The sequence below is a fragment of the Gavia stellata genome, chromosome 10, assembly GCF_030936135.1.
Source record: "Gavia stellata isolate bGavSte3 chromosome 10, bGavSte3.hap2, whole genome shotgun sequence".
Classification (NCBI taxonomy): Eukaryota; Metazoa; Chordata; class Aves; order Gaviiformes; family Gaviidae; genus Gavia; species Gavia stellata.
This window is the reverse complement of record NC_082603.1, coordinates 15,849,101-15,870,688: the sequence shown is the minus strand read 5'-3', so window position 1 is coordinate 15,870,688 and position 21,588 is coordinate 15,849,101. Positions and strand designations below refer to the sequence as shown.

The window sequence follows — 21,588 nt, the reverse complement described above, 5'->3', positions numbered from 1 at the left end:
GATCGCTTTGTAACATTATAGGGATTCCCAACAGACAGGTGTGCATTCGTGAAGGATGTTGTAGTTGCAGGGCTTGGTCCTTCTATAATTCTTCTTGACTTAAAAATGTCTGAAGTCAGATCTTTCACTACTGTAAATTTTACAGAGAAGATGGAACCAGACTATCAGTAGCAGAATAGTAATACAAAGTCAGCCAGATGGCAGAGAATCTCTGTAACACCAAAAATTACCTTCCAAACAATGTTCAGATTATTCTTACTACTAGAAAAGTATTTTTGCAAATAATGCAAAGGATTGTAACACTAGTGAAGGGACTTTGCTTCTTCGAGAGAAATCTTGTGTGATCCTGGATAAATCACTTATGGCTTGACTGTTTAGAGGTAAGGTAACCAACCTTAGGTGGTGCTGAAAGTTTTTTTAGGAGCTGCCCCTAGTCTTCAGTGCTATATTTTCCAAGGAAACCCATGCTATAGGTGCCTCCTCTTAGACAATTCTAATAGGACTTATTTCATGCTAGTTGCTCATGTATTTCATGTGGTCTTCACTTTTTAATCATGTATCCAAAAGTTTTAGGCATACCTGAAATTTAAGACTGTTCTCGCTATGCCTCAATTCTTCACCTGTAAAATGATGATGATCTCCATTCTGTCTTGAGTACTAAAAGTACTTTGGGACAGTCTCTGACCACTATTATGTATTTACACAGAATCCAGCACAATGGGCTCTTAACCTAGTTGCAATGTCATACAGTTTAATTTAGATTTCCATTAAACCAGTTCTTTGCTCAGACACACAGGTAAGAGGCTAAGGCAGAAATATTCTACATTCGCTAAGGTAGACTTCACTGTCCTCTGCATTTACATACATTGTAGGGGAAGGAATGGAGTCTCTATCTTGTATAAACTATAAAAGGAAAGAATAGACTCACAGCTCTTGCAGGCTACAAAAGATTAGGAGCATGGAAGAGCATAGTTACATCTTTGTTTTATTTTAGGCATTAGGGAGAAAATATTTAACCCAAGGGGTATATCTTTGTAGCAGAAGCACAATATGAGACCAAAAGGATATGAAAGTTCATTGCATTGGGATTCTCAGTCATATCACAAACACTTCAAGGCTGCACCTCAAAAACTACCCGAAGACAGCATTGTTCCCCATCTATTTCAATGCAGAACTATGTTCCATAAGTACTAACTAGTCCTCTAAAATACATATGTTGTAATTTGTCTTAATAAATATAATATTAAGCTATTTAGCAAGTTTACCAACAGTTTTTACTTTCCTTAGAACTCGAGAAGCAAAGGCTTTTAAGTTAAACTTTGGCAATTCCACCCATGAATAGAATTTTTCATTTATGTTTTGAATCAATGTTCATTTTCTTCATGCGCACTTGAGCACTCATGCTAGGTAAACCAATGATTAGTTCCTTCCTCCTCTAAAATTTCTGTGTCAAATTCCCCCAGTCTTTGTAAACTGACATAGCATTTTAACAAACTGCAAGAAGCAAGAGACAGATAATTGTTTTAAAAAAAGAATCATTTAAACCTGACAATTCATACAATATGGGAAGGTTTAGTGTGGTTATTAATGGATTTCACAGGCTGAAAAGCTTATATTGTACTGTGAAACTAGACTGTGATAACCAAAATGCAATACGTTATTTTTAAAATGTCTGCTTTGTTACATTCACACAGAAATGGCTTGAATGATACCAAATTTCCATTAAAGTCTCATGCAGTTGTTTTAGGAGGCTACTCAGTAATACAAATGATATAACTTGCATACTTAATGTGTATATTGAACACTATGAATATGCATATGCTTAATAAATTTATCACTAAATTTACTTTATTGTTAACACAAGTATTTTTATATTTATTATTGAATAGTCATACCCATCAACTAAATGTTATACTAAAGTGCCACACTACTGTAGTGCAGCGTTAAGCTTCAGAAACCAAGCACTCATGCAGGAAATCCTAGTAGTTCAGGCTGAATGGTCAACTTTAATTCTGCCTATTTGCAAATAGGGTGAAACTGTCTTTATGCAGCACAGCCAGCTTGTGCGGTGATATCTTGCCATCTGGAATTCAGTGGCAGTTTTGCATATTAAGGCTGGCAGGGTAACCGTGTGAAAATAGCAAACTGCTTCAATGCATTTCAAAAGATTTTCACTCACCTCATGGTGAAGTTTCCCTACACTGTCATTCACCTAATTAAATATCACTGAATTCTTCTGTACAAATCCTTTGGTGTGCAGAGATGACTACCTTGCAAGCAAGTGTTCAATGCCACATTATATGCAACTGTTCTCTCCGATTTTTCTCTGCTCAGACTGCAGTCAGGATGCAAGTAAAATTTAATAGTATTGCCTTTCGTGTCCACCTTCCCCTCAAAAAGATGGTTTCATTTTTGTTTGGGTGGAGTTTCTCTTTCGTTTTGCAGTGCTTTGTAACCAAGACCCATTCAGGAAAAAGAGACCAAAGAATGAATTTTAAAGCTGAATCTCTCAGTGGAAAGACTCAGCCCATCATCCCCATGTCTCCCTTTCCTTCTGGCTCTCTCTCATACACAAACAAAAGAGGTTAGATAGATTATTAATAGACATTAATAACACTGAGCATTTATTCTTTAACTTTTTATCAAATACTATGCAATCATCATTACTTCACCATCCAGGGCCTATTCAGACTAAACCCACACAGATTACATCCATTTCTTATGCTTCATGTCCATTAGGGTCCGTAGAAAGGATATCCCAGTTTACAAAAAAGATTATTGAGAAAACTTTGTCCTCAAAATGAGATACAATTTGACCAAACTGAAACAGCCAATTTATTCTGCTAAAGTTCCAACAACTGAAACAAATTCTCTCTTGATTCAGACATTTATAACATATTACAGTTTCCCTATTTGCATTACTTTAACGTGTAAAGGTGAGAGCGCACTTGCTCAGCGTTCTCTCCAGTGTGAAATCTGGGCATTTGTTCTCTTCTCCATTGTAAATCAAACATCCTTTCACTGCAGTGGGGTTTGTTCTTGTTCCAAAACATTCAGTATACTTGACAAAGAGCATAATTCCAGACACTGTATGCAAACACATGTTTGTATTAAGGTTCCACATAAGGTTCCATAATATTTCCCACTTAAGCAAACTACAGTCGTTTCGATTGCTGAGCATCTGATTCAAGTTTAATTTTCCTGGAAAGTTTTAGCCAACTGACTTTAGCTGTTTTTCAGAACACAGACAGGGAAAAGCTTATTGTTATCCTCATGTAATAAAATTCTGGTTCTTTTCTTCACTACGCGACTCTAATATTAGCCTGTTTTGATGAAAAGATGTGACATTTGGCAGAGAGTGGCAGATGACTCAGAGAAATGCATTTCGCTAACCTGATGAAAATAATTTTATGGCATAGTAAGCATGATTTAAATGAATCTAAAACATTTAAAACCATTAGAGCAGGTTTGAACTGTTATTCAAAATCATGATCTCAATTTTTATATAAATTAGAAGAAATTAAAGTAACTCACTTCAGTCACTTTTGAGTTTTCTGATCAGAATTTTTCTAAGAGGAATACACTGTAGATACCCTTCTCCATCTATTTGCAGAATTCAAATATGGTAAGACAGTTGTACTCTAATTCACCTTTATTTAAAATTATCTTTGGACTATGAAAAAGAACATGTTAAATAAAACAGTAAATAGACTGAAAGTTTAACCTCAATGTTAAAATGTAAAAAGCCTTTGCCTAATCCTGTGAAACAAGATAGGTTGCTAAAAACCATATTTGCTAGTCTCCAAGATATACACAGAAGGTCACATTTCTTAAGTAAAAAGTGCACCTGTTTAATCTCTCATCTTCATCACAAAACCTTCATCAACAGAAAAAGGCTGAAATACAAAAAAAAATGGGGAAAATGGAAGGAGCAGTGGGAAAACCTAATCTTTTAGTGACATAAGTTTTGACTTCATAACTAATTCCTTTATATTCTTGAGCATAATGCCTGCTTCCATGCAGGTTTGCCATTAAATATCCTTCGCTAAGACGATGAGATACCAAACAGCTACTGACACAGACATTAGCATCTAGCTGGTATTTATATTAGTGTGAAACATATTAGTATATTCTGAATTGTTATCAGATTTTGCTAGTGCACAAAGGAAAATACAGGCAATGAAATCAGTAACATTTAGCAACTGATTGTATTAGTTTCACACTTTCCCACTGGTTTCCATGGATATTTATCTGTAGGCTGGTTTATATTAATATGGGGCAGTTGAATATTTAAAGGAGAAAATAATATTCTGCACAGATTTTAATAAAAAAATGAAGCAAATTGCATGCTTAGTTATATTCTTGAAGTTGTCAAATTAGATGATCACACAGTTAATTTAATTTAATTGCAGTGGATATCACAGGATGTACAGGAAGTGGTTTTTCCACAAACGTGAGCTAGTTAGGAAAACTTGTTGACCCTCCCTCCACAAGTTAACAAGCTAAAGTTGTAATACCGCAAACTTTTATGCAAGTAGGTGAGTGTTGGCAAAACTAGGGCCTAAAGCATCTCATTAAAGACTTTTCAAACCTACGTAACAACTATACATTAATATTATCCCAGTCCCAAGAAAACCCATGGATCTAGGACACTACAGAGTCCATACCTCAACATCTCATGAATCCCACCACTAAAAAGGACATAGCAACATTCATGTAAGTGCCTTAAAAAAAACCAAAGAATGTTTAATGTCTGTAAAAGATGCTGTAGAGAAGTTTATATAACTTGTCCAAATATCAGCAAGTCTTTCAGCACCAGCCTGAGAAACCTGAAGTCCTCAGATTCACCCCCTAAACTATTGTAGAAGGCTATACCATCCCCTTCAAACAAGCCTAGAATTTTATAATTGATTACTATAGATTTCAACATGACTTAAAAGAGAAAATAACCTAAAGATATGTTAAAATAAAAATTAATACTGACAAATAGAGTTTCCTTTCTGTTTGTCCTGCTGTCTTAGCTCCCCAGAACAATCCTCCTCTGCTAATGCAGCACACCCGTCTATGCTGGTGAGGGGCCCAGGCAGCCATCCCAAGGCCGTCCACCTGCAGGAGCTGCAGCTCCATGAGAGCCCCCACCTATGTTAAAACTGAATAGAGCTGTCAATAAGCAACTAAAAGAGGGACTGAGCCCGAGGGCGCAGCGCACCCCTCCATGGCAATCCCTCTGGGCAGCTGTTGCTTCCTTGCCCGTGGTGAGCTGGGGGAGAAGGGAGGTTCAGCACTCAGCAGGGGACCCTCACTGCAGCCCACCTCCCAGTCTAGGCACTCTGCTGAGATGCCCCTAGGTTAACATCAGGTAAGCTTGTACAATGCATCTTTTAGGAAAAAGACATATCAAGTTTCCATTTCCAATTTATATCTCCAGAGAGGAACAAATCACCAGAACTGTAGCTGGCACAAGAGTCACAGTACTAAATGATCCAGTATTTAAATCCAGTATTCAGCAATTAAAACAATACTTTTTCTGTTTAGCTTGTGCTGCTCCATTCAGAATGATCAACTGGGAAAACTTTAGATTCAGTAATCTCTATCCAGAAATGTATGATTTTGAGGGCTTCTTACTAATACAACAGACAATGTAATAGATCACGCTTCTTTTTTACTACAAGCTTACAAACTTGTACTTGAGTAACCAGTAATTTTAGTTTTTGGGTTTTTTTTATTTTGTGGGACTGACAGTCATCTAGCACATGCTTGTATGTATTGTCACTGCAATCTCAGTATATTTTCACTGAACTTGTGTTCCAAAAAGAGAGATGTTTCCTGATTCTAAAGTACTTGGGCAAAGGAGACAGATAAAGACATTAATATAATTTTGACCTGTGCAGTAGCAGGTGTAACCTGTGCTTGACACTCATCATTTATAATAGTGAGCTTTTACTCCGTGTTATTCTCTAGATGCAACAGTTACCGTGGTAACTGCATCCCAGTATACACATTCTACATCACAAATACAAGCAGACATGTCCATTTTTTCCACTTGAGCATTTAATTGTCAAAACCCACATTTTTTCAGACTGGATTACAATTTACTTTGAGAATGAGCCTAACATGCTTACAGAACTATATGGAAGGGTAGAAGGAAAATGCAGGAGGTGTGAGGTGCCATTTTTTTTGTTCTACCATATGCAAGACAAATATTTTACAATTAGGGAGTTTTATCTGCAGTATGAACAGATGATCAGTCATTGTTCAGAAGCACAAAGGGGCATACGTCATACCCGTGTATTTTCCATTTTAAACCCACATTCCTTCTTTACTGCAACTTTATCTTTTATCTCAGCTAGCAGTTGTGCCTTTTTATTATCGCTTACTCTCATAATGCATCAAGTGTATGATCCTCAGACTAATTCCGAGGAAAAAAGTCTAAAACTGGCTTTATGCACAATGGAGTTTTCAGTAAATAAGCCCCTGTGGGACAAACTATTACACAGTGCATGAGAATGACCATGCAGCTCTCATTAAGAGTAACACGTGTTGCATGCCTAAATTACACAATTTGCCAAGTTACTCATCTAGGTAAAGCTGTGAACACACTTTGCTTGCAGTATGTGGGCCAATTTTTGTACAAGCAGTAGTACCTTATGATTTTCCTCAGTATTTTAATCTATATTTTTATAATTATTGTTACTTGGAAGCACTCATACCATTATATTTTTTTCAACTACACACCCTTTCATAGTAAAATTTAACTGAATGAAAACTAAAGAAAAGTATTAATTACAAAAGTGACTGCCTATTATTACTAATTATGAGTACTATAATACATATAAATTCTTTTTTAAACAGCAGTAAATCTAAAGGTTATTAACAACTAATTTTAACATTTTAGGATACTATAAAATATTAAGGATAATAAAACTTACTGAAATGTTATTTTTGTTAGAGTGCTAAATAGAACTGTATAACAATTTTATTTTGTTAGAACTCTTGACACTAATATCACTTTAAACAAACTCGAAACATTAGGAGCAAAGCTATTCTGAGCTATTCATCCTCTCTGCAGTTTTCATATCAATCATTGTGCTAGCACTGAGCTTTTTTAATAGATTTCTAAAGATTTTTTTGAAGAAAAATGGCAGATATTTAGCATTATCTATCAAGCCATAATTCCTCTCTATTAATCATAGCATTAGGGCTAAAAGGAGACACAAATCAAGTTTTAACAGATATTACTTGCATTTGGTTCCTAAACAGTAATATTTCACCATTGTATTTATCATCTGCTTGACAACTGTTTAATCTTTCTTTTTGTGTTTGTTTTTGGTTTGATTGTTTTGGGTTTTTTTTTAAGAAAAAAATAAGTCTTCTGCTTTGCAACAAATATTTTTACATGTAAGGAATATAGGCCATTAGGAAAAAAGCTAATAAATTTGCATCCTGACTGATAAAACCCAACTATTGAATAAACACATAGAACAAATACAGTTCAGTGTCTCTAACTTCATCCTCTAAATGAGAACTTTGGTTCAAACTGTACTGATTCTTATGTTTCTATGTTCAAATCTCAAGAAAATCAAAGTGGATAGCTACTTAAATGACAGAGAGGAGAGAAGGTTCAGCAGCAGCTAACAGAAAAGTTTAGCAGGTGCTCCCAAAGCTTTACAAGTCTCCTGGAGAGGAGAAAGGAGGGATACAAACAAATAAAAGGGGAAGAACTGCAGCAGGTAGCAACATTTGCGCATTGAATCATGACCCACAGCCATTGAGAAGGGGGTGTGAAGTCTATGAATGACAGCACAGGAAAAAAATTGGCCTTACAGACATATCATCTGTTACTTCCAGATTGATTCACATATCTATTTTGGTCTGTCCTACAAAGTTTTTTTTCCTCAGGATTTATAAAGGTGACTGGAATTTCATCGTATGTTTGTAAATATGATCAGCCAAATGGCTCAAGGTGCAGAAGAGGGACATGCTCATTAGTTAAGGACTGTATGGAAATGTGCAATCTGAACACATGCATCTGCCTTTTTTTATACAGCCACAACTTCCTCACTTGTACAGAGACCAAAATCACAACTTTTACCCCAAAATACTTCAGACAGATCAGATGAGGTGCCAGCTGAGACCATGAGTTTGGTGCAAATTCTCCATGCCCTCAAAGGAAGTTAACAAATGATCAGTAACCTCTGTCTTCAGATGGAAATTGGAGCATTGAAACTATACAGTCACAAATAATGTACATGCACCTCATGAACATGCATCAAGTGGCAAGTCATGACCTTTGCTTCATTAGCCAAAAAACACACGTACCTTTATGAACTAATAAATTTACACAGACACACATATGTGTGCATCTGTATCTATCTATCTATCTAGATAGATGCACATAGACATGTATTTCAGGTCAACCTGAAACTACTTATTTACTTAGTTTTGGCAAAACAGGACAGTAAAAAGTCTAAATCACCCAAAACTTTCCCTTTGCCCCAAAGCTAGTACAAATGCACACTAATTCTGCTATAGGATCTACCCTACACCCAGAACAGTTCTACATCTCCTTAACGTGCAATTACAGATGCAGGTGCACTTGATCTTTTTCCCTATGCAGCCTACTTCACTAACGTCCACAATTTCACCTGGCTTAGAAAAACCTTTCATTATAAACTGAATTGTCTCAACTACTAGTGTTTCTAAAGAGTCATCTTGTTCACAAATAATGTTCCTTATGTTCCTATCAAGTATTGCATTATGAAAGCATTTCTAAGCTTTGGAATGTGCTGTAAGAAAAAGCTTAATTATTCTAACTTCCTGCCCATTTATTGTATTAGCACCAACTTTTTTAAACAAATCACTAACAAAATTAACCACTTAGGCAATACTCATTGGTGCATACAAAGAATTTAAGACATTTGCAAGTCCTACCTACCTCAGTAGCAAACTGCTGCAATCCACCAATATTAATTGGTCCCTCCTCAGTGGCATACAAATTGCAGCCACCAACACAGAGATCTGATGTTGGACACACCATTCCACATGTCAGGCCAAGTGGATTGTCAGAAAGAATCATTTTGGCAGCTCTGTAGTAGTTCTGAAGGAAAAAGAAAAAAAAAAAATTTAAAAAAAAGGAAGAAAAAAAAAAAGAGAGTCATATAGCAAGGAGCAAAATTCAAAAATTCAAGAGAAAATACAAAACACTTTTTCTTTAACTGGCTAGTAGTGTAATATATAAACATAAATATATTAAAAAACACTGACATTATTTAAATGTACCAACATGTTATACAGCATTATGTCAAAGACACTGGAAAGAAAGTCAGCAAAATTGTTGATTATGCAAAGATAAAACTTTCCTTTTTAGCATGTAAAATAGTTAAAAGCCTCTTCAGTCTGAGGTCGTCATACGATTTTTAGTGGTTTAACAAATATATGTTTGAAAACTACTGTGCCTGCATTATGTACTTGTAAATACTTTATCCATTTCTAGGTCAATTGGGCAGTAGCTAAGTTGTAACCCTTGTTGGAGGTCTGACCAGAAAGTGCTAGTTAGATTATCAGTTCTTTACGACACAAGGAATTAAAAGCTTATTTTACACATATGTGCACACCATCTCTGCGGATATGCCCATCCTTCACACCAGATCAGTAGTGTCAATTGTCCCAGACCCGTGATGAGAAGAGGAGAAGGTTTCCTGTGTAGGTACCTGTAGATATTGTACTACTGAATTCTTTTTTGAACTCTTTTTCCTCAACCACATACTGATCAGGGCAAACACTTATTTCCTGTTTCCCTAAATAGCAATCCAGGGAACTGATTAAAGAAGTTATGTACAATTCACAACTTGACAGATTCTCACTATTCAGTGCACATCTTCAGAAAAGAAACAGTTTCCTGATATATGAGAGCTAGCAAGATTTCTTTCCATAATAAAAATCTAAGGAATGGACATCAGAAAGTTCCCAGTACCTGATGCCATAAGAAAACAATCCCTGGCTATTTTTTTAGACTGGATAATTCTCTTAAGAGGGAGCATCAGAGGAAATGCCAGGAGTGAACTGAAGTCTCATTTAGAGGGGGAGAACTACTGATGGCATTTACATTACATTTACATTAATGAAATTACGGTGTAATTAAAGCAAACCATTTACATCCTATCTTTTCTTCTCTATAGTCAATATAAAAGTTTACTTAATTGTAGACTCTAGTTCTTTCTTCATTTTACCACTCCTCCTACCCCGTCTAAAAGCCCCACCAAGGAAAGTCCATGAAGATGGGTTAATGCTAGAGTTTCATTTAAGGGCCAGAAGACAATAGAGTACCCCTTAGAATTAGCACATGGCTGAGATTCCACAAAAGTTTCTTCAGTGAGAAATTAATGCTGGGATCTCATTCCAGCTTTCTCCAAACTAGCAGTAACTTCCTCTTCCACCACCTCTTCCATATTCCAATAACCATGGAAACTAACATGAAACTGTTTTTTATAACAAATATCTTTGCCTCTCTGTCCCAGGACAGCCAACTCAGAACACCCAGAAGATGTAGCATTCAAAGAACATGAAGTACTCGGTCACAGCAGACCCTAATGCAATGCCTGTGACTTACTGTCTGTCAGGTAGGCTAATGTACACAAAAGTGTTTATTCAAAGCAAATGCTATGCCATGCAGAGCAAGAATCCAGTTACAAATAAAAAGAGCAGTGTCAAGATCTGACAATATAACCAACAATGGGTAACAAGTCTTTGGCTTGGGAGGTTCAAATTCTCTAAAGGCATATTAAAAGAATGAACATAAAATTCTTAAAGTTAAACCAGATGCTATAGACACAGCTACAGATTCCCGAGAGAATGCCAATGTTTAAGAAATGTATTTGTAGATGTAAACTGGACCTTTTGCTTACAGAAGCTGGTCTACTGCACAGCATGAGCTCCTGTCCATCACCTGGAAACACAAACAAGCTACCTGGGCGTACTTTCATGGGATTTTCTTAGACACTATTAAAATCCATTGAAATTACAATCCTGGCTGAACAGGCAATCCCTTTATGCAACTGTTCTGGGAGAACTTTCAACCATTTTGCCTGCGGTGACTGGTAAGGCACTTTGTCTTCCCCATTTCTCATTTATTCCAATGTAAAGGAGTACTAGCTAAATGAAGTTGTACATATTAGCAAATATTTTTTCTCTTCCAGATGAATGATACTATTTTGATATCCCAGAGATTGTTAGAGCTGCTAAAAACAGCCAGTAAAGACATTGTAGGCTCAATTCATCAGCAAAACACAGAAGTCTAATTATATTGGAGATGTCCCTGACACATAACCATGCAGACAGCTGAGATGACACAGTCAATGCAGGAGAACCACGTCTTTCTGAAGCAGCACTCAGAGACCAGCCTTGATACCCTACAGCGCCTTAAGTGGCACTAGATGTCTGTTCCCCAGGCAATTACATCTAGCCATTCCTTTTTTCCACTCTAAAGGAATAATTACAAAGTAGTAGTGGGGACTTTTCTCGCTAACTCAAAGACAAAATGGTTTTCAAAGAATTTTTGTTCAGTTTAATGTTTCACTACATATGAGAGTTACATTTTCCCTTCCTGTGTTGTCCAGGATTATTGTTTTTATTATCTTCAACTACGGTTCAATGGAAACAATTACAACAATGTGCATTTCCATTTAAGTAATTTCATTAAGGATTTTCTACGTTTTTAGGATTTGTAAGTAAAATCAATATACTATACAAAGCTAGTTATTATGCCTAGAATGCAAAGCTGTTAAACTATTCCTTTTTAAAATTAATTTTATTACTTATCTGTAAAGTATATTCGCACATTTGAGCTGTGCCACTACAGGAAGTGTCAACACAGCTGGCACATTTTACTTGTTTTGCAAGCTCAAACCAAACTTTGAGCACGGTTATGCTACAGTAAGACAGGGTATGTTAAAGTAGCAAGTGACTTCAGAGACATGGGACCAGGGTCATTGTGGATATAGGACTGAGATCATGGCTTATTGAGGGGTTATCTAGGGAAACCTGTCTCAGAACATCATGCCCGAGTTTGGTAAAGAGGAGGCTGGGACTGAAGTCCTAACAGGGGTAAGGCCAGCTGCTGCTGAACTCTTAATTTCAGGGAAACATGATGGAGTATGTGAAGATGGGATGATGATTTGGGAAGTTTTGAGATGCTGCTGTCATGATCATGAGTTGCTGCTGCTACCACTACAAGTGGTAGCACCTGAGAAAAAGAAGAACCCTGTCCTCTTCAAATGAGAGTACCACAAGATATTTAGTACAGGTTACCATGCTAAATATTAAGACATTAGATCAACTGTATCAGAGTACATATCTTCTAGTCTTAACACCTGAAATAAGTTTTAATGATAAATTAAAAGACAGTCACACCTGAAGCCCATAGTGTTCCACTTATCTTTGGGAGCAGCAGGACAAGTCTTCTGCACTGCTTCACTAGTGTGCTCCAACTGTGCTAAAGTGGACACCTCTAAAGATGAAAGGGAAGTACAGGTTCAATGCTGACTTGGTTTCCCTGCATGCCAGCAAAAAGTCACCCTGTGTCAATTTTATCATTGGTAACCTTATAACATACTTGCAGAAGAGCTGCACTTTCCTAACTCTCCTCTTCCACCTTCCAGAACACCAGTGTAACCACTGTTCCCACTGCCATTGATATTGTCCACTACCAGTGAAAGGATACGGCCACATGCTGCTGCAATGACTCTGTGCAGTGGCTCAACAGCAAGCCCACGTGCAACCTTCCTGATACCCAGGGCACAGTCCAGCATGGAGACTGGGCTGTGGGCAGGATTTCAGGAGCCCAGCTCTGAGTTGCTTCGTCTCTTTGTCGTTCCATTCTATTTAATCATTTATCCTGCCTTCACTGTGCTGATTTATTATCTAATGTATCAAACATGATTAGAAAAATGTTTTCCAATACTTGACAAAAACTGGCAGGGAAATACAGTACAGTGTAGTAAGTTACACTAAGTGGCGTTATACAAACTGTGTTACAAAACTGCAAACCACTGTGTTACTACAGTAATAAATGAGAGTTTGTAGGATATGTACAGTATCTTAAATGTTTAGTTACATGAACATTTTGTGCTTACGTACTTTTTTTTTTTAAGCTGAAAACATGTATCATTGCATTTACCAGTGACATTAAAGGTAGAATATTCATAGAATATTCACATTTTATAAAAAATTATTGATCACCTTTATTTCACAAAACCAGGGTGTAGTAGGCTGCACACAAAATAGACATGAGATGCAGACCCGGCAAGCTGGTAACTACACACCACATATTGTACGTGAGAAAGGATCAGAATTAAAGGGAGGCTGGCTTCATTAAAATGACAAAGTTACTCCAGGGCATGGAATGATGCAAACTACCTTAACAGTTTGGAGTAGTTTTTTTAGATGCTGAAATAGTATGATGACTCAGTTGGCTGGTTTCTTACAGACGTCACAGAGGAAGCAAGTCTAAAACTAGAATGTTTCTGAATTTTGAAATGAGATAAATCTCTGCTCATGCCTTTGTTCATAAAATCTTTTTTCCTGTGCACTTCCATAGAAATAAATTAATCTAACTGGATAGGATGTTTTGTGGTTTCCTACATCAAAATATCAATAAATACTACATTGCTAACACAGGGAACAAAAACAAGCCTTAAACAGACATCAATAATCAGTGGAAACCAGGCAGAGGAGGATCTCCACATGTATCATTTGGAAGCGTTATATAATTTGCATGCAAATGAGACTGTTTTTTACTTGAAAAAAACCTATTAAAACACATAGGATCAATACTGAGAGACCAGAAGAAATTGCATTTACTATCAGGAAATGCTTATAGCATCTTTTCTTTCAATTCCATTCAAGAGCTTTTTATACAAATTAATTATGCATCAGGGTGTTTTGATATTGCAGTTTTCTCAAAAACAATGAAGAATATGCATTATTATGCTTTGTGTAATAAAAACGAATACACTGACTTCATCAGGATTTTGGGACAGAGTAAATACTTTAAAAGAAAATAAGAAAACAGTGGTAATTCCCTTTTCATCTGGGTTTAGTTTAAAAAAAAGGGAGACATAGCAAAAATATGGGAAAATATCACCTCCTTCTATCCTAGTTCATGTTCTGCAATGGGTTTAAAATTTACTCAAGATGTATGGGATTAAAATATTTTCACATACTGAAGAACGACTATTTAAGGTACGTTGTTATATAAGTAGCATTTTTCACACTGACACACAACAGTTCAAATATAACAAGAAACGCCCCCAGTCTGTCAACCCCCCCAAATATCTTCCAAAGAAGAATGAACAAAACATAAGAGCAACTTATCAAATCATACATATTCTATATTATAATGCTGATGATTTTTAATCAATCCAGAAATCTTTCACATCATTTGACTTGTGTCATCATAACAGGACTGTAATTTCACACAGTGTCACTATCTTTTTATGAAAAAGAACGGAAGAAATATCTTGTACTGTCATTTTGTCCTTTGTAGTCTAGAATGTGAGAGATTCCTTAATTGACATAGTGTCATCGCAAAAGTCTATTCTACATAATTACACTATGGCAACTGAAACCAGCTGTCAGCCATTCCATTACACTAAGTACAAACAGACATCTCAAGAAAAGTCACTGTTTCAAGTGCATCAATTTAACACCATTACTACTTTTTCTTTTAAATGTTTTTTTGTATTCAGTGACCTGAAATATACAAAGATTAACAGAGAAAGCTGAATAAAACAGCACTTTCAAAAACCTGGGGCCTCAAAGTAGTACTTAAAGATTAATTGTGATGCATATCTGTATATAATTATACCAATCATCTAGCAGCTTTCTGACTTCCACAATCCTTCATTGTATTAACAGTATCCCACTTACAGTATTTTACATATGAACTGTGACTCATGATTTTCTACAGTCTTTGCAATGGCATATAGATGTCCTTTGTTAATTTACTCAGAGTTCCTCTGGCACAGAAAAACCATAATTCTGTTTCTCTCACCTGTCATAATCCTGGGTCTCTCACCACCCTTTCTCCCTTACCATCTTTTCTTTATTTCATTTTCTTTTAATGATCCCACAGCTTCTTGTCTCTTGCCTTCCTTTGTCTAATCACTTTTCCTTCTTTCTCATTTCCAGTATATTACCACAAACACTTTTTCCTTTACTCCCTCAATCTCCCAAACTTCAGATTAACCCTTATCCCTTGGTATCCATCTCTATCCTCCACTTTGTTCCCTCTCCCATTTTTCCCTTGAAAAACCAAATTTCTCCCTTGAAAAGACCCCACCCATTTCCTTTGGTTTCATTTAAACCTAAACATTCCTCTGAAATCCTAAAATATATTCTTGTGTTCCACAACTTTCTCTGTACTGTTCCTGGCATTCAATTCTCTCTTCCCCCATTTCCCTACCAGCATTCTGCACAGTCCAGGTACAGCATTTTATCCAGCGGGAAGCATGGCATTGTTGGGTTTGGGTTTTTTTTTGTTTCCTGGGCTTTTTTTGTTTTTTTACAATGCTGGCCACCAGAAGGCTTACATCCACCTATAAAGTCTGTTAGACAATGGCTGATGTGTCAGCATAGACCAGTTTATCTTTATTATTAAGGGATATGGGAGAAGATGGTCTTTCTGAAAAAGGAGAAAATTGTTGAATCAATGTCATGAATCATTGTAATACTGTAAGACTTGAGATAAAAATGTGCGAGCTAGTAACAGAGGGCTGCAGCAACAAAGTGTGGTTTTTGAGTACTGATAACACAAAAGATATTTCTGCACCCCCAATTCTTCATTATAGACTCGGACTGTAAAGGCTGAGTCACTCACTCCTTATGCCTGTGCCATGCCACACAACTTAATATCCCCATGCCTAAACTGCACCAACAGTTGTTTTTCAATGCGACTACTCAACCATAAAGCTAACATAAAGCATAAAGATAACAAAAAGCTCCAAGACGGTCTCACTGAACATTAAAAAGGTAGAGCATGTGAGCAGCTGTGCCTTTCTAAGAGGCAACTTCCTCTGGCACACACTTCTGCTTAACAGGAGGAAAGCTGGACAGGCTGCAAGTGTTCAGGCTGAGAGCTGCTTCTGGGAAGCTGTAGGGTTTTCTGCTGCTGTACAATATTTGATTGTGCCAGACCTAAAGGATGACGGGTGCTGGAGCTCCATTTTACCAAGTCCTTCTTGCTTTGACGTATCAACACGGGGAAAGGAGGACATAAAATCCTAAAATCACTCCTGGTACTCGTTCAGGGGTAGAGGGAGAAGCTTTCTCCTGCAGCAGCTGAACACTTTTTTCTCTGTGTTTTTTCTTTTTAAAGAAAAAAAACCCAAAACCCTAAGATGGCACCTGTGCATCATAAAACAAAGAATATACACTTTGCACTGTGAAGGCTGTATTTAAACAGAGGACAGCTAGAAGTCAAAATACTTGTTTGCCATCTTCTGATGTTTAGAAACAAAAGTAGTAATGTGTGCATGGTGAATTTGAAGCCTGGTCTCCGAGAGACACAATTGCAAGCAGTCTGTACGAACCAAGAAACACTGACTGGGAAGACACAATAGAATAGATTGTACCTTTATGAAGTGGAGTTGTAATCCAGTTTGTATGGAAAAAGAATGGAAGTTGTGGCCTAAACTCTACTGAGTCACAGCGGCTAACACTATACAGCGTAAGTGACATCCTTTTTCTCAAACAGGCTCAAGGCTCATTGAGCCTGGCAATTCAATTACCCTCTCAACCCAGAAACAACCCCTCCTCCCCTGTCCCTCTTCTACTCCTGAGCTCAGGTCTAATGGCAGAACAGCCAGAACAGCTACGTTGTACATGGCCTGTAAATATCTAAAAAGCCTCAGGCTTTAGAGAACAAGAATCCCTGACCTTTTATGATTGCTATAACAGTTTTCCACCAAAACAAACTACATACAATAGAGCTCTTAAATACCTGACAAAGTAATTCATTTTCAGTACGCTGCTGTCTAAATACTCTATATTAATAATGAATCATGTTTAAATAAATACTTGCATGCAGTACTGCTTACTGCTTACACAGGGATGAGGACAAGGAATTTATTGAACTGAATCTCCTCTAAACAAGTAGAAAGGTAACCTGCTGAAAGGAGTTTCTCGAGTGATGAAGAAAGATTCAGAAGCAGGAGAGCAACTTCAATAAGCCTAGAAAGCATAGTCCGATTTCCTGGATTTATTGACCTCAAATACCTGAATGTTCTACGCTTCACCTATTTATTTTGTCTAGAAGCTACCAGATATATTTATAAGCTTTTGGATTAAAAAAAAAAATGTATTTACAAAGTGAAAACAGCAAAAAAGATTTAACAATTTGAAAAGTATTTTCAACAACACGTAAAATGTCCTTGATCATGTGAAGTAAATACTTTTCTGACAATAATACAAAAATATTCAGCAAGCGGATTGCTGAATGATATCCAAATTATTATTTCAATAAAAGTTTAGAAAAATACATAACAACGTGAAAAATTACTTACTGGTTCCATTAAAAACTTTCAAAATGACAAGTTAGAAGTTTTAGCGTGGTTTTCAAAAGCACACCATTCTTGTTTTCTATCTGCTCTAAAAGCATATGATGCAGGTACCCCAACCACCACAGCAGCAGAATGAAAGAGGGGAGAGGACACTGCAGGAGCAGCCATAGACTTTCACCTTATATCTATTGCTTGCTTGGCAGAAAGCAAGGAGTTTCAAAGTGCACTAGTGTCAAAACTGTAGTACATACCTATACCTAGAAAAAAATCCTATTAAGAAAGGAAACCAGAAGAATTTACTGTTACTTTTTCTGAAGAACAGAATTTATTATAATAGAAATATTTTCTAGCAAAGGCACCAGAAACTAATTCATCAGAAGGAAAATTCAGCCTAGCAGACTGCAGCCATCAAGTCAAGGTTGGGTTCCCTCTATGCACTGTGTATATCCCTAAGAAGTTGCTCGGTACATGAATTACAGGAGGTACAGCCACTGACATGGAGGCCACAAATATACAGGACTTCCTAGCCTTGTTTCTCAGCCCATGACTTCAGCTATTTGCTAAGCATATCTGGTTGTGGGTTTTTCTCACTTCTAGTTTTTTGGGTTTGGTTTTTTGTTTTGGGTTGGTTTTCTGTTTGTTTGTTTTTAAAGTCAGCATTAGACCTGTTACAGAGAAATGCTTCCACAACCGTGCTATATTAGATTTCTTCTAATAGGGTAAGGAGAAAAAGCAAAGGGTAAGACTGAATGTAAACTCATACTTGGAACTGGATTTCACAGAAGCAGTGTTGAATTTAGGCATGTAATTTCCCATCCTAACATCCTGGCTAGCAGAAACTGACTACCTGACTTTTTAAAACTTCCTGTGTGTGAATGTTCTCTGCTGTTTATGCAATTATCAGGCATCAACATGAGGTAAAAGCAGTTACCAAAACCGTTGTATACCTTTTATAAAAACTAGTTTCAGAGTGGACACAGAAGCTATTGATAGATAGGGAGAGGGTCCAAAAAGAAGGCCTATAAGTACGTTTCAGTAATCTAAGATACTTAGGTTTTTCTGTAAAGAATGTTGAATCTCCTGAGAGAATAGTAGCATACTGCAATTCTTTTCTAAAGCAGGATTTCCTGACAAAAAAGCAAGAGATCAGGTCACCTGCTCAGGGCAAAACCAGAGTCTTACCTAGCATCTGCAGCTTCCAAGATGATTTAAAAGAGTTCTCATCAAACAGCCCAAACTCTATAGGGTTGATCCACCTCACTGACCATCTGACAGGTTAAATCTGACCCTGTTAAAACCTGTATGAGTGTACCCATTGGCTTCAGCAGAGCAAAGACTTCACGTCACACCTTTGAGGCAGTTTCCTACTATTATTCCAGTATACCTTTGCCAAAATACAACTCTCAAAGCTCTACAGTCACCCCACTTTGATTTTCTCTGCTCTGTAATGGATTCACAGAATTCAGAATGAATCAACTGTTAAAATGATGTACCCTTTCTGCCAAGTTACATTTCTGAGGCTATGGGAGTCTAAAAGACCCATCAAATCTCTTGTTCCAGGATGCTGCTAGCATTAGTTCTTCTTGTGACATCTTCTGTTGCAGTTCATCTTCCCTGGTTCCTTATTCCCAGCTTTTATGTTTCGATAATCAGACCTTTTTTCTTTCCTCAACAACACAAGACCCTGTCCTACCCAAAGCAGTAGCATAACTAAACCTTAATAAGAAAAGACCATCCTGGTAAAATACTTTCATAAAATTTGCTTTAGGTTTCCTAAACAAACTACAGCGCAATGATGAGATGCAAACTAGAAGTTTCATTACTGCCTTGTACCTTCCCTGTTCAGTTTGCCTGCTTCACAATGCCTGGAAGAGGTAGTTAGCAGCAATATGCCACATACTATACTATGGTTGCAAACAGATGCCTACTTTCATGAAAATAAATTCTGCACTGACAGGGTACAGATTATATAAGAAAACTGTCTATATGCAGATGCTGGGCATAATGCCAATTACTGTAAACCACATCAACACATAGTTACGTTATAATTGACACGTGTATCTTAGTATTTCCTCTTACCCTAATGTTTCTTGTTAAGGTGCAGAATTTATCAGTGTCTTCTCCATACAACACACAGTCTAGTAAAAGCAATGTGGCTGTTACCTCGCACACCACAGTGCTGCTGTTGGCCGCTTCACTCCAGCTTTACCTGCATTGGCCCTTTCAGCTCAATCTAACAGTGAGATATGTTCGAGCATAAAATGTGGCCAGAAAATCTTTGTAGCACCCCCAGTAGATGATGACTAGTTGGGCTCATACAGACAAATAAATCGCATAGCAGCTAATGATTCCACAGATGGGAAGTAAGTTTTAAAAGGTATGGAGCAATCAATATCCAGTTATCTTTAGGCTATCCCAGACAGCCTAATTAATCTTGTCATATCAACTTTGCAGTCATCTTTATTTATTTCTATTTCTGACTGTTAAAAGTCATTTGTAAACCACAAAGAGGAATAATGTTTTTAAGATTTCATTATGATAATATTATAATAGCCTATTAAGAAAGGAAAAGGTATAGTACCTCCAAAGAGGGGGTTCACTTTATTCCTGTGGTATTTTATTAATAGTCTAAATGAGTGACTACGTTTGCATTAACCAGAGCCTCTTACTATAAACCACAAGAAAACATTCCTTAAGATGACCACCTTCGTGCCAAATTTCTCCCAAAGCAAATTTAAATTATAATCACATCTTTTAAAAAAAACATCTTTAACGAAAGAAAAGGTTTGTAACTGTAATACCTCAGGTAGCAGCAAAGTTAAATAATTACATTGTATTGCTCAGTTTTCTGAATATCATTGTATTTGAAAATCGTCAAAACCAAAATCTTTATAGAAAAAGTGATATGAAGAAATAGATTTGCACTACACACTATCTGTACAGGCACAGAACAGCAGCAAAAATAATTAAAAATTAGATGACTGTTGAACTTTAAAGCATCTGTTTTAAACACTTTTTTTTAAGACTTTACAAAGATAAATCTCGAAATGCAATCTCACTAACAAAACTGCAAGTAACTGCTGTTATCTTCTTCCATGTACTACTGCAAGCCTGATTTTACCTTGTTTGCAATACTTGTGATGAATGACTTGATGTCCAGATTAGTTGGGCAACTCTTCTGACAGGGGGCATCTGCACACTTTAAGCACCTACAGGAATAAAAGAAAATGTGTCAAGGAGCGATGGAATACAAAAGCTGCCAATAGCATAAAGTTTTCAAGTTAGCATGGTAGAAGATAAGCCACAAAGGAATAATACAGAGCATTTTCATAAAATTTCTATTTAAAACCTCAAAGCACTACATGATCGTTATTGACTTCCATTCAACACTGATTGGTTACGTTCTATTGACTCCACTTTACAAAGGAAGGCAGTAGGGTGCAGTTACAAACATATGGATTACACATGTCTAAGTATTAAGAAACAATGTCTAATTACATAGATATAATTTTTTCCCTGGAATCCAAGATTACTAAACTGACCATTTCATTTTTCTATTTGAAAAACATCTATGAATCTGAATTTATTAACAAAGTTCTGGAAGTGTCACTGTGGATTAAACTCTGAGTGTTGGACAATCAGACATACAAAAGGAACAGTATTTCCACAGAGGAAGGAATTACTTTGTACCATATGTGCCAAAGAATAAGAATGGCTGATAAATTCCCAAGTCACTTTTCTATGAGTTTCCTGTGATATGTGACCTCTAAAAAACAATTCAGTAGTCTTATGCATACTCCCAACTGAAATCCCTAAGACCCCCTTCTTGTCATCCATAATGACAAAATCTAACTGTATATTAAAACATACTAAGTAGCAAAGATTTATTGTCTGTTCCTGCATAGTCATCCATGAGGATGTACCAGTCTGGTTGCTTGCACAAGTCCCATCTAAGGATTAAGCCCTCAGGACAGTCTACGCAATTTGCAGTAAGCAAACCTAACAAAAATAAAGGTGAAAGTCAGATGAAGAA

General features: G+C 36.7%; 1 protein-coding gene across 1 annotated transcript in view; it reads right to left on the bottom strand.

Annotated features, from left to right (window-relative positions):
- DPYD (dihydropyrimidine dehydrogenase) overlaps window positions 1-21,588 on the bottom strand; it is a 367,872-nt gene that overhangs the window by 245,996 nt on the left and 100,288 nt on the right. Inside the window, exons 4-5 of the mRNA XM_059822172.1 lie at window positions 20,677-20,764; window positions 8,936-9,097 (exon numbers count right to left, since the gene is read on the bottom strand). Coding sequence (XP_059678155.1) covers window positions 8,936-9,097; window positions 20,677-20,764 — 250 coding nt within the window. The remainder of the gene's footprint in view (window positions 1-8,935; window positions 9,098-20,676; window positions 20,765-21,588) is intronic.